The 12918-nt window shown below is 48.5% G+C and overlaps 1 protein-coding gene across 1 annotated transcript in view; it reads left to right on the top strand.

The window, feature by feature from the left end:
• Positions 1–5444, top strand: part of VAT1L (vesicle amine transport 1 like) — a 166378-nt gene extending 160934 nt beyond the window's left edge. Inside the window, exons 8-9 of the mRNA XM_020915714.2 lie at positions 258–341; positions 2862–5444. Coding sequence (XP_020771373.1) covers positions 258–341; positions 2862–2960 — 183 coding nt within the window. The 3' untranslated portion in view covers positions 2961–5444. The remainder of the gene's footprint in view (positions 1–257; positions 342–2861) is intronic.
• The last annotated feature ends 7474 nt before the right edge of the window (positions 5445–12918 follow it).

Raw genomic sequence — 12918 nt, 5'->3', positions numbered from 1 at the left:
ACTTTGACTGCAGCGCCCCCTGGTGGACAGCGAGTGGTTTGGCTTGTCCAGGGCCTCTTGTCACCGGATGGCATCACCGACTCAATGGGCATGAGTCTGAGCAAGCTCCGGGAGTTGATGAAGGACAAGGAGGCTTGGCGTGCTGCAGTCCATGGGGTCGCAAAGAGTCGGACACGCCTGAGCGACTGAACTGAACTGAACCTGTCCCCTGGGTTCAGCTGAACGCCTCCCCATCGCTCTCTCTCCCTGTCTCCTAGGTGAAGGAGGCCATGCAGCGGATCCACGACCGAGGGAACATCGGCAAGTTAATTCTGGATGTAGAAAAGACCCCGACCCCACTGGTGAGTCCAAAGGAGAGGCATCTGTTTGCCGCAGCAGGGGAGGGTTTTCAGGGGCAGGCACACGTGGGGTGGAGGAGAGCTTTCTGCTCTCAGCTCTCTCAGGGTGGGGGAGACCCCAGGTAATCGAGGGAGGGATTAGTCACAGGTGGGATGAATGCCAATAAGAAAAGGAAAAGGCTTCAGCGAGAACATTTCCAGAGCCATCCGAGGGCAGACGGGAGGGGACAGAAACCACAGCCCATGCCTGTTACCCGAGCTCACTCTTGGCTCCAAGTGGGAGGAATTCCTGGTAAAGGTTCATAAACTCACATTCAGATCCCCAACAGAGTGACGCCACCTGCCTCCGGGCTGCCTCCGGCTGGCCCCGTGGCTCTTGTTTCTCCTTACCAGGACAACATCCTTACATGCAGGGATCCCCCCACACATGCACCCTGTCCGTCAGGAATGAAGAGTGTCACACGCACATCCCAGGCCCTCTGGCAAGGCTCCCTTGAGGGGCTCTGCAGTGTGGCAGGCCGCACGCAGACTGCATGGACCCCGAGCCCAGCTCTGAACCCCTGCCTGACCTGGGCAGCTGTGCTCGCCCTGGCTGCAGCTCCGCTGTCTGTAAACTGGGGCTGAATGCGCCCTCGTCAGTCAGGTACAATGACACGCACAAAACTTCGCCCCACACAAACTACGTCCTAGGAACGACTTAGCCGAGAAAACGCTCGGGAGTTTTTTGGTTTGTTTCCTCGCTGGTCTAGCTTTGGCGCTGCATCAGTGGTTGATAAATGAGGAAGAACTACAATCCTGGCATGTTTTAGTCCAACGTGTACACTTTAAAAAGTGTTTCCTTGGCTTCTGTAACCAGAATGTGGCTTGGGTATGATGGCCATTTCAAACAATGAAGAACAATTTAGTGAGAGGATATTTTACAACATGTAAGTGACTGATAACAATCTGGATATAATTTTTAAAATGCCTTCTAAGCCCCAGGACTGGACCAGCAAGTGTTTGGAGGCAGCTAAGGGGTCAAGTTAGGCCAGAATCGCCAGTCTTCTGTGCACCAGTGTTCCGTTTTTTAAACCTGTGACCAAGTCTGTTTCAGTCCCATCAGAGGAGGGGGTCTAGTGCCTGGCTGCACCACTTATTGCTCCAAGCACCACAGTTGTTCCTGGCTTCCTGCCCGTCCATCACACCTGAGGTCCTGCTGGGTGGTGGGGCTGGTAGGAAGGCCTGCTTGACCACAGGCAGATTCTCAACAGGGCAGGAGCTGCAGAGCCACCTTTCCGAGTAAAAGCCCAGGCCCTGCCGTGGCGGGGGTCGCTGTCCTCGTTGCTGGAGCTCCGGGTGCTCTCACCCCAGGACCTGAGCTGACGGCAGATGGGCCACTCAGACCTGCGGCGTGGGGAGCATCTCTTGGCGGGAGGGGCCCGTCCCTCCTGAATGGAGACGAGGCTTGAAGGAGAGGCAGCCAGCGGTGAGGGTATTTCAAGGGAGAGCAAACAGCACAGGGTCTGGGCCTGTGGGGCCGCATCACAGCCCCGCAGCACATGGGGGGGGGGGGCAGCGAGGGGCTCACAGGGGCACGCTCTCCTGGTGGAACGGCCACTGGCAGAGCCCTAAGTCTGCCCCACTGAAGCCACTGCAGGGCGCACACCCGCCACTCAAAACCGTCTGGGCTGCAAGGCGTGGGGGCAGCAGGCTGGCAGAAGGTTGTTCTTGCTGCCGGCACCAGACGCAGATGGGCCGACAAGCAGCGTGAGCATCTGCTCTGCCGGGGCCTTCTCCCGATGGGGACAGGCGAGCGCAGCGGGGCTCACCTGACGCAGCGCGGGGGGCCAGAGCCCAGATGGAGCTGCTGCCTGCCCACCCGCGGTGTCAGACGGCGCCCCCGGCCCCAGAGTGGGCTGGCGACCTTCTCTGCCCCACGGCCTCCCGCTTACATGTCACCTGAATCTCCCTCTGCACAGCTCCAAAACAACTGGCAGCAATAGTTACTGCTGTGGCCACTACTTCATGGCTGTTGAGAAGAGAGAAAGGGGCCTGGCATGGTGGTGAGCACGTAATATGTACTAATAAGGAAGAACTCTCACCACTGTGTGATCGCTGGTCTAAAACATGCATTGCCTTCCTGTGTGTTAGGCACTGTGCTAGGTGCAGAAGATAAAATGGAAGGCAGCAGGAGACTGGGTCATCTGTCCTGTTGCCTGCAGTTCCCACAGCAGGGCAGGGTGTCATCTGTCCACAGGCCTTGTGTATAAGTGGGACACGGTAGCCATGCATCTGGGCCACAGAGGAGCACCCACGATAGGGGGACTGTTCCTTAGAGAGGTCTGGGAAGGCTTCCTTGAGGAGGCGGGCTGCGTGCTAAAGCAGAAGCAGGCGTGGCAGGCAGGAGGGTGGAGGGGAGGAGCTCCAGGGGGAGGGCACTGCATCTGTTAGTGGCCGAGAGAGAAAGTGGAGCTCCAGGTTAGACCACGAGGGAGGGGGCGGTGCTGAGAGTCAAGGGCGATTCCTGTCTCTGTTGGATTACAGATGGCCAACGACAGCACAGAGACCAGTGAGGCGGGCGAAGAGGAAGAGGACCACGAGGGAGACAGTGAGAACAAGGAGAGGATGCCCTTCATCCAGTAGCCGCGACCCAGGCGGGAGGATGTGAGGGATGCTCTGGGAGAAGAGGATCCAGCTGAGAAAACTCTTCTGTGCCCCAGTGAACAAATGCTGTAGTCCAGTGCGTGTTGTGTTTGTCTGCTGTCAGCTGAGCTAAAAAAAAAAAGCTGTTGATCACTGTTGTTTTTGAAATTAAGTGCCAAGCTCATACACACAGTATTATGTCCCTCCCCCATGTGTATTTTACACTCTGCCCTCTTCTCTGTTTCAAAACCATCCATCTTTGGGTCCTTCTCGACAGTTCTAGAACAACCTTGGAAATCGATACGAGCCCACAGGTCTGTTGCTTAAGAGGCCAGATGTGGGCAAAGACGAGTTTGGGTTGAAAGATGTTATCACAGAGCACCGTCCAGATCCGAGACTTCTTTGGGCCAGTGATCCTTTTTGCTGCCAGCCGCCCATGCTTCCGACAGGAGCACTTGCCAGTTTGGCCGGCAGAAAGAGGGTAGGCCGGGAGAGGTTTTCACGAGCCCATTAACTGGAGGATCTCTCCAAGTCGTACTCTCCTTCTTCCCACTGAAGAGGCAACCTCTTCACCTTCATTCAGGTGTTTCATGGTCAAAAGGTTGAGAGACCGTCCTGCCACCCTCTGATGCTCAACCCCTTCACCAGTTCTTCACCGCAAACACAGGAGAAGAGAGGTGCATTTTTCAGGACAGAAGATGGGTCAACAGCAAACGTGTGAGGACCAGCCACAGGGATTCCTCCTCTGAAACCACATCACGAGAGCAAAATCCCCTCCCTGCTCTATAGGTTTCATTTTAAGAAAAGGCACCAGGTGTAGGGCTATTTCAGAGTCATTCCTGAGACCTGCCTCTGTCTGTACACTTGCTATGGCATTACCCTTCTTGCTATTTTCATTTCCAGGTACTGAATAACCACCTTTACCGTAGATTCCTCTCCTCCCCCAGGGAAGACCTCCTTTGTGGACCCTATTTGAGGGGGAAAAAAATCAATGAGTATCTTTTTTCTTGCCAAAGCATGTTTCTACATGTAACAAACTCTAGTGATACAAAAGGTTGATGTTTATTATCTGATACCAAATGTGTGTTCCTCTCCTCTGAAATATAAAATCATGGTGCAGACTCTGCAAGATCATGCTTTTCAGAAATCAGGGGCCAAACTACTCGATCGCACACCCTTGATGAACTTTCCAGCTCCCAAATTCCTAAGGAGCCCACCCCCTAGCCCCACCCTGCTTGACATGGCTTGAGGCGATCAATTCCTCTGGAGGAAAAGAGAGTCAGTGAATCCCTGGAGATGGGTGGGGGAGGTTCCTCATCACCTTCTCCCAGTCCTGTAGGCCGTCACTAGCAAGCCAAGCTGGAGACACAGGAGCCCACACGGTGAGCACCCTGACTCACTTGCCTTCTGCAAGACACCAGAGGGCTCCCGCATTGCCCGATCTCTCCACCACTGAGCCTTAGGGTAGAACCCACTCTTCCCCCAAGTGATGGCAATGAACGCATCTCAGCAGTTACCTGTTTTATTCCCTAAGTCCTTTGGAACAAATGTCACCTCCCTGAACATGTGCTTTTTTCCCATCTTAAGCTTGTGATGATGACTTATTTATGCCAAATATTTATCTGAAAGAAGTGTCTCCTCATTGTATGTACACGTAAGCTATGAAGATGAGAAAGGGTGATGCCATCTGGTGGGCAAAGGGACCCATGTATCTCAAAAGAAGACGGCAGCATCAACTTCTCTTCCCACCCCAGGACACGTCAGTATTCCAGGTCTTGGCCACTTTAGAAAGGTAACATAGAAGCTGTATTCCCCCCTCTCCCAACACGTTTGCTAAATGCTGTGCTACTGGTCACGTTTCTCTCACTGCCAAGTGTTCCATGAGGTCTTAAGAAGAGCTGCTGCCCAAGTGACATTCCTGGTGAGCTAGACAGAAATGGCATTTTCTTGGGCTGGGGGAGGACAGACCCATAAGCATCTCAGGTCTCTCCTCTGGCTGGGGAGACAGAACTCTCCATTCAGAAGCCAAATGCCCTTCGTTATGTCCAGTGGATTAGCATGAGAAGACCTTCCTCCCCAAGTCTGTTTTTTCAACTTTAATCACAAATTGTGCTGGTGAGTTAAATAAAACCCTTTTGTCTCCTTGAAATACAGAATGAGAAGAGAAAACTAGTGTTTGACCAATAAGATCAACTAATGCCGTGAAGACCCCGGGGGAAAATTAAAGTACCAAAATTCACCATTTAACACTCTTGTTTGAAGCATCTTTGCTGTCACATGATTATTTTCCTGAAGGAAGTGTACAGAATGTCTCAGGTTGCCTTAAAGGAACTGTGAAGGCTTCTCCATAATTTAAGATTGATTGGAGGGAACTGAAACATTGTCTAATGTATTTGTGGCTTTAGAGCTTTTGTTATATTGTGCCTACAAAGCAAATTATGTTTACATTAAAAAATATAAATAAAAGTATTCAGCATAGCATAACCTTGCCTGGCATCAGTTATTCTACATACATAGTTGTTGCAAAAACAGTCCCACTATTAAAACACAAGGTCCAGGTGGCTAAAAAAGAAAATACAAAAAAAACACATCCGGGAAGAATCCTCCAATGAGGGAACTAAAGGCTACATAGAAAAAATAGGAGTTGAAGTGAGACAAGCCTTTAAAGGGGCTTCCCTGGTGGCTCAGTCTGCAATGCAGGAGACTGGGGTTCGACCCCTGGGTTGGGAAGATCCTCTGGAGAAGGGAATGGCAACCCACTCCAGTATTCTTTCCTGGAGAATCCAGTCCACAGAGTTGCAAAGAGTCAGACACGACTGAGCGACCGAGCGACTAAGCACAAGCTTTGAAAAAGGCATTTAGCTTCCCTCAAGCTGAATACACACACACACACACACACACACACACACACACACGTATATACAAATACATTCTCTTACCCTCCCAACAACCTTAAGAAGTGGGGTCCATCGTTATTCCCATTTTACAGGTGAAAAAACTGAAGACAGGTTTTGCACTAAGATTACACAGTTAGGAAGTGGTGGGGCCAGGATTTAAAGCCACAGTAGAATCCATGCGCTTACCTGCCCCATATGTTCTTGGCTTAAATAAGGGGTAACATATAATGCAATTCAAGTTACCATCCCTTCTCACTAGAAACTCTTGAGGGATTCCCTTTCCTTTGATTTCAAGGATACATTTGGCAATTTGTTTTGTTTTGCAACAAATAATATGCACATTAAGAAGTATTTTTTTTTTGGTCCAGCCTATGATCCAAGTATACAGTGAAGTGTTATTTTAAATCTCACACATCTCAACCATTTTCATTTTCATGATCAAATCAATATCCTCAAGGTTATCAAAGAGATGCACAGAAGTGAATCTCCAAGGAAAAAGGTTTTGTGAAGGAGGAGTTCATGATTAGGGAGGCTTCTTCCTTCCTTCTCAGTAGGAAGCCCAAAATATTAGAGCTAAGTTGCATGTTAGTAAAACGCCACATACACAAACCTGAGTTAACAAGGCAGAAAGCTTAGTCACACTGTGCGTGGAATTCTTACAGGATCAGCGTGCAGAGGACTTTCTCATCCTGCTCTCACTGAACGCTCCTGTGCTCCGTGTAAGGCTCGTGACTTCACAGAGCCAGTGTTGGTGTGCTGTCACATGGAAACACAGTTCAGCAAAAAAACTAGAACATAAACTAGAACCCGTGTCTTCACTTGCAAATCTGAGAGTGGGGAGTAGGGCCTGTAGCTGGAAACAAAACTCTTTTAAGCCACGTGGATGAAGGTAGACCAGAAATGGAGGCAAAACTCTCACATGCCATTTGGGACAGAGGAAAACATCTGTGTAAAAGCAAGGATGTGGGATCACTGAAGGGCATTTTGGCAGGATGGGAAACAACACTGCAGCTGAAATACACACTCCCCTGTGTGGGGCTGGAGTGGGGCTGGAGAAAGGCGTGAGGCGAAGTCCAAACAGGTCACAGAGGTCTCTGAATGCCAAATGAATAATCCTGGATTTCCTGGGAGGAAACAAGGGTGTGCAGAGGGGTAACATGAAAGCCTGGGGGTGTGGGAGGTCATTACAAAGAGTAAACGTGGGGTTCAGTGGGAGGAGGGACAGGAGATAAGCCTAAAGGTGAACCAGAGGTAGACAGCAAGTCCCTTGATCTCTTTGCCCTGGTTTGGGTCCTCCAGAATCAGACACTGAAACAAGGATTTGAAAGTCAGCAGAACTGGGAGGTGACCCTGAGAAGCACAGATGGGGGAAGAGGGGATATAAGACTGGAAGAGGAGACGCCACTTCGGGTGCGTCTGTGAGCAAGTGACTACTGGAGGAGACCTACGGCTAACTCACCTGGGGAGGAGGATGTATTTCTCCATTAACTTCCAAGTATTACTGGATGAGAGCAACTCCTAATAAGTGTGTTGATTCCCTGATGCTCTTCCATCTTGGGCAACAGGTCTAGAGGAAGGGCAGAAATGGACACCAAGGGATTTCCCTGGTGGCCGGGTGCCTAAGACTCCATCCTCCCAACGCAGAGGACCTGCATTCAGCCCTTGGTCAGGGAACCAGATCCCACAGGCAGCAACTAAAGATCCCACGTGCCACAACTAAGACCCAGTGCAACCAAGTAGATAATTAAAAAGAAAAAAAAGAAATGCAATGTTTTAAAAAAGAAATGTTACACCAAGATATGTAAATTAGATTCAAAGAGGCAATGTTAGAGGGCAGAGGGTGGTGCAAAGTAGAGGGTCCGACTCTGATGGAAGACGATGTTGAGGAAAGTGTACATGGAGGTGATGGCTGAGTGCAGTCTCTAGTCTCTCTCTCTCTCTTTTTTTGACAGTACCAGGGAGCATGAGATCTTAGTTCCTTGATCTGGGATCAGACCCACGCCCTCTGCATTGACAGTGTAAAGTCTTAACCACTGGACCACCAGGCAAGTCCTGAGTGCAATCTTTTAAGCTGACTTAGTGTTGTTCATGAGTATAAAAGCACATGGCATAGAGCTTGGTACCTTCAGGTCAGTTCAGTTCAGTCACTCAATCATGTCTGACTCTTCACGACCCCATGGACTGCAGCACGCCAGGGCCCCCTGTCCATCACCAACTCCCGGAGTTCACGCAAACCCATGTCCATTGAATCGGTGATGCCATTCAACCATCTTATCCTCTGTCGTCCCCTTCTCCACCCACCTTCAATCTTCCCCAGCATCAGGGTCTTTTCAAATGAGTCAGTTCTTCACATCAGGTGGCCAAAGTATTGGAGCTTCAGCTTCAGCCTCAGTCCTTCCAATGAACACTCAGGACTGATCTCCTTTAGGATGGACTGGTTGGATCTCCTTGCAGTCCAAGGGACTCTCAAGAGTCTTCTCCAACACCACAGTTCAAAAGCATCAACTCTTTGGTGCTCAGCTTTCTTTACAGTCCAACTCTCACATCCATACCTGACCACTGGAAAAACCATATCCTTGACTAGACGGACCTTTGTTGGCAAAGTAATGTCTCTGCTTTTTAATATGCTGTCTAGGTTGGTCACAACTTTCCTTCCAAGGAGTAAGTGTACCTAGTGAGCATGACAAGGGCTGGGAAAATGGGGTGATTAGGAAATACTCAGTAGCTTCCTTTTCTTAAACAACAGATAATACATAGATCTCACTATGTCACTTCCAAATTTGCTTGTGGGCAAAGAAATAAGTTGTTATAGACTCAGTGTGTCCCTCCAAAATTCACAGTTTGAAGTCCTTCCCTTTCCCCATGTGATAGTATTAGAAGGTGGGCTTTGGGGAGGTAATCAGGATTAGGTGAGGTCTTGAGGGTGGACCTCATGAATGGGATTAGTGCCCTTATAAGGGTCATGAGGGGCTTACTGTCTGGTGACTCAGTCAGTAAAGAATCTGCCTGCAATGCAGGAGAGGAGGATTCCATCCCTGGGTTGGGAAGATCCCCTGGAGAAGGGAATAGCTACTCACTCCAGCATTCTTTCCTGGAGAATTCCATGGACAGAGGAGCCTGGCAGGCCTCAGTCCATGGGGCTGCAAAGAAACAGACATGACTGAAACCTAACACAGATAGATAAAACAGTCACGAGAAAACTGATCCCCCTGCTCCCTCATTTACTGGCAGTCCTCAACCCAGAGGAGTACTCCCTCTCAAAAACTTGACCATGCTGGCACCCTGAAAACTACAGTTTTGTTGTTTAGAGGCTACCCAGTCCATGATATTTTGCTATAGCAGCTTGAATTCTCTAAGGCATAAATGTTTTATCCTCTCTGTCTTAAGCAGAATAAGCAAAGCTCTTATTATGAGCCAATCAAATATGCCGGGAAATTTGTCCTATGAGTTATTCAAATTGGCTCCCAAACACCCAAACAAGGGAGTGACTCAGCAGCAAGTGAAACCCAAACACACCACACGCATATGCTCCCACATGTGCAGCGACCGAGCGCATACGCCTTGGAATCCTGCAAATCAGGAATCAAACTTGGGTAAAATGCTTGACATTTGAGCTCTCCCCTACTGAAATCAAGATGATCATATGGTCTACGTCCTAGAATTGTTATGAAGATGAAATGTAAAGCATTTGTATAACCAGATTGAAACCATTGACCCACATGTTCCAATCTGGAAATCAGATGGCAGATGCTTTCAAAACAAGGTGGTTTTTTTTTTTTATTCATCCAACAAGTTAAATACCTAACATGCTCTCAGCATAGTATTTTTAGTGTTTTAGCAGGAAAAATAAGAAGTACATAGTCTTTTCCAGGCCTTCAGGAGTTTACAGTTGAATGATGTAACAACAAATAAGTTTTCTCTCTAGTGCAAACAGCAATCTATTTGTAGAGCCTGCCTTGGTACAGAGAGCTGGTGTGGGCTGAGCAGTCAACAGTGCTATATTTGATGAACCACGTTCATCAGAAACAGGGGGAGAGAGTGGTCCAGGAGAAGGAACTATCTTTAGGCACATTAGTGGGAAAGTTCAGGCCAAGTTCATGGAATGGTCCATTTAGTTACTGCACCCATCAGGAGAAGAGACAAATGATTAATATGGCTGGATTATAGAAATAACATTAATATCCTTTCAAAGGTTCTGGATTTTGTACTAAAAGCAAAGGGATTAACCCAGGGATTAATGGAGACTGTTCTCAAGTAAGAGGAGATCATGAGAAATCTCCCCCGGATGAACACCATTATTGATATGGCCCAGGAGGTTCAAGTGGTAAGCAATCCACCTGCCAATGCAGGAGATGCAAGGGACACAGGTTCAATCCCTGGGTTGGGAAGATCCCCGGAGAGAATGGCAACCCACTTCAGTATTCTTGCCTGGAGAATTCCATGGACAGAGGAGCCTAGTGGGCTACAGTTCATGGGATCACAAAGAGTTGGACACGACTGAGCATCCATGCACAGAGGTTCTTCTAGCTTTGGGAGGCAGATCAGATTGCACTATATCAGAATCACTATTCCTTGGCAAGTCCCTCGCACAGTCCATCCATAACACATTTGGTCATAAATTTCAGGAGCACTAAACTGGCATGAACATGGGTGGGGAAAAACACCTCTTCCTTTCAGGAGTGAAACAAAGAGGGGCTGGTGATGTAAGCATTTCCTTAAGAGGGGGGGGCCACTTGTCCAGAGGTGCCCCCCCAAATGTAAATCTGGGGGAGTTGGGAGTCAAAACTACTGGAGCTTGGAGTCAAAACCAACATAGGACAATGACCCAGGTGGCATACTTACAAATGTTCATAAAGCTTGGGCATAAATGGCCATACTTACAAATGGGCATAAAGCTTGGAATCATTTTCGAAAAACTATCCCACCTTAGAGTTTGGAGATTTTCATAGAGTGAAATCAAATCAAGGCAAAGCATGAAAGTGAAACAAACATTTACTGAGGATTTACTCTTTGCCAGGCATTTTACACATGCTCTCACTGAATCAAAACATTACCTTAAAAAGTAGATATCATTCCTGCTTACAGATCAAGGACATTAAATTCCAGAGAGGTAGCTTGCTCATGTTCACTCAGTCACAGAGTACCGTTCTGTCTAGAGTCCAGGACTCCATGTAATAGAAAGGTTTCTTCCCAGAAACTAGGGAAGATGGGGACTAGCATTTCCAAACTAACAGTCTCCTGGGGAGGTGGTCCTTCCTCCCCTGCACATTCTCCTCACACTGCCCTCACCACCCTCTCCGAAGGACAACTTCCTCTCCATTAGCTCTGGTGTGAACCAAAGGACTCTGGGGAAGGTTCTGATTAGCCAGCTGGAGTCACAGGCCCATCCGTCAACCAATCATTAAAGCAAAGGGATGGCTATTCTGATTGGTCAGCCTGGGTCAGGGGGCCACCCCTGTACTTGGTCATGGTATGTGCAAACAACCCGACTGACAGTCCTACCAGAACCACCTCAAGTCACAGAGAGTTAGATCCTCATGGGATAGGAGGCTGGGCAGTCAAAACTGGGTCTACTGTAGCTCGTCTATTGAACACTTATTGTATACCAGACACTGGTTTCTTTGTTTGTTTGTGCTGGTGTTTTACTAGTTTTATTTTCTGGCCTCTGTTTTAAGCCCCCGTGGGACCAACCACTGACACCTTCCCCCTGTACTGTCTTGGCTCACCTGACACCAGAGTCCACTACGCCTGCGGACAGTTCCTAGCAAGCGGATCACTCAAGCACCTGCCTTGGTCTTTCTTCTTTATGCTTTCTTTCCACTCCAGTGCCACAGGGCACAAGTGCACCAAGGTAACCCAGAATTACTGTGGTGGGGACTGGGGGCAGACGAGTCACACCCGCAGGGGCAGCCTCAGCCATGCAGAATGGCAGCCAGTAGGTAAGTGCTCAGATTCCCTTTCCATGTTCCACATAGTGTCTGAAGGGTCCCCTCGTGGGGGTCAACCCCAAGTTGCTCACAATTGTGACTTACTCATTAGCAAGTGAACTTCCTTCCTTATCTCCTCTCCCTACACCCCCACTCCTGCCTCTTGAGAGGCCAGGACCAAATAAACTCCACCCTCGTTCTCACCTGGGGGGTTACTTTTGTTGTTCAGTCGCTCAGTCATGTCCAACTCTCCGGGACCCCATGAACAGCAGCACGCCAGGTTTCCCTGTCCTTCATCATCTCCCAGAGCTTGCTCTAACCCATGTCCACTGAGTCGGTGATGCCATCCAACCATCTCATCCTCTGTTGTCCCCTTCTCCTCTCACCTTCAGTCTTTCCCAGCATCAGGGCCTTTTCTAATGAATCAGTTCTTCGCATCAGGTGGCCAAAGTATTGGAACTGCAGCTTCAGCATCAGTCCTTCTAATGAATATTCAGGACTGATTTCCTTTAGGATTGACTAGTTGGATCTCCTTGTGGTCCAAGAAACCCTCAAGAGTCTTCTCCAATACCACAGCTCGAAAGCATTAATTTGGCGTTCAGCCTTCTTTATGATCCAACTCTCAGATCCATATATGACTACTAGAAAAACCATAGCTTTGATGATACACAGGACCTTTGTCAGCAAAGCAATATCTCTGCTTTTTAATATGCTATCTAGGTTTGTCATAGCTTTTCTTCCAAGAAGCAAGTGTCTTTTAATTTCATGACTGCAATTGCCATCTGCAGTGATTTTGGAGTCCAAGAAAATAAAGTCTGTCACTGTTACCACTGTTTTCCTATCTGTTTACCATGAAGTGATGGGACCAGATGCCATGATCTTCATTTTTTGAATGTTGAGTTTTAAGCCAACTTTTTCACTTTCCTCTTTCACTTTCATCAAGAGGCTCTTTAGTTTGCTTTCTGCAAAGGTGATGTCATCTGTATATACAGGTTATACAGGTGATGTCATCTGTATATCTGAGGTTATTGATATTTCTCTCTGCAATCTTGATTCCAGCTTGTACTTCATCCAGTCTGGCATTTCGCATGAAGTACTCTGCATATACGTTAAATAAGCAGGGTGACAATATAC

This window comes from Odocoileus virginianus, chromosome 20, assembly GCF_023699985.2.
Source record: "Odocoileus virginianus isolate 20LAN1187 ecotype Illinois chromosome 20, Ovbor_1.2, whole genome shotgun sequence".
Classification (NCBI taxonomy): domain Eukaryota; kingdom Metazoa; phylum Chordata; class Mammalia; order Artiodactyla; family Cervidae; genus Odocoileus; species Odocoileus virginianus.
This window is presented reverse-complemented; position numbering and strand designations above follow the sequence as displayed.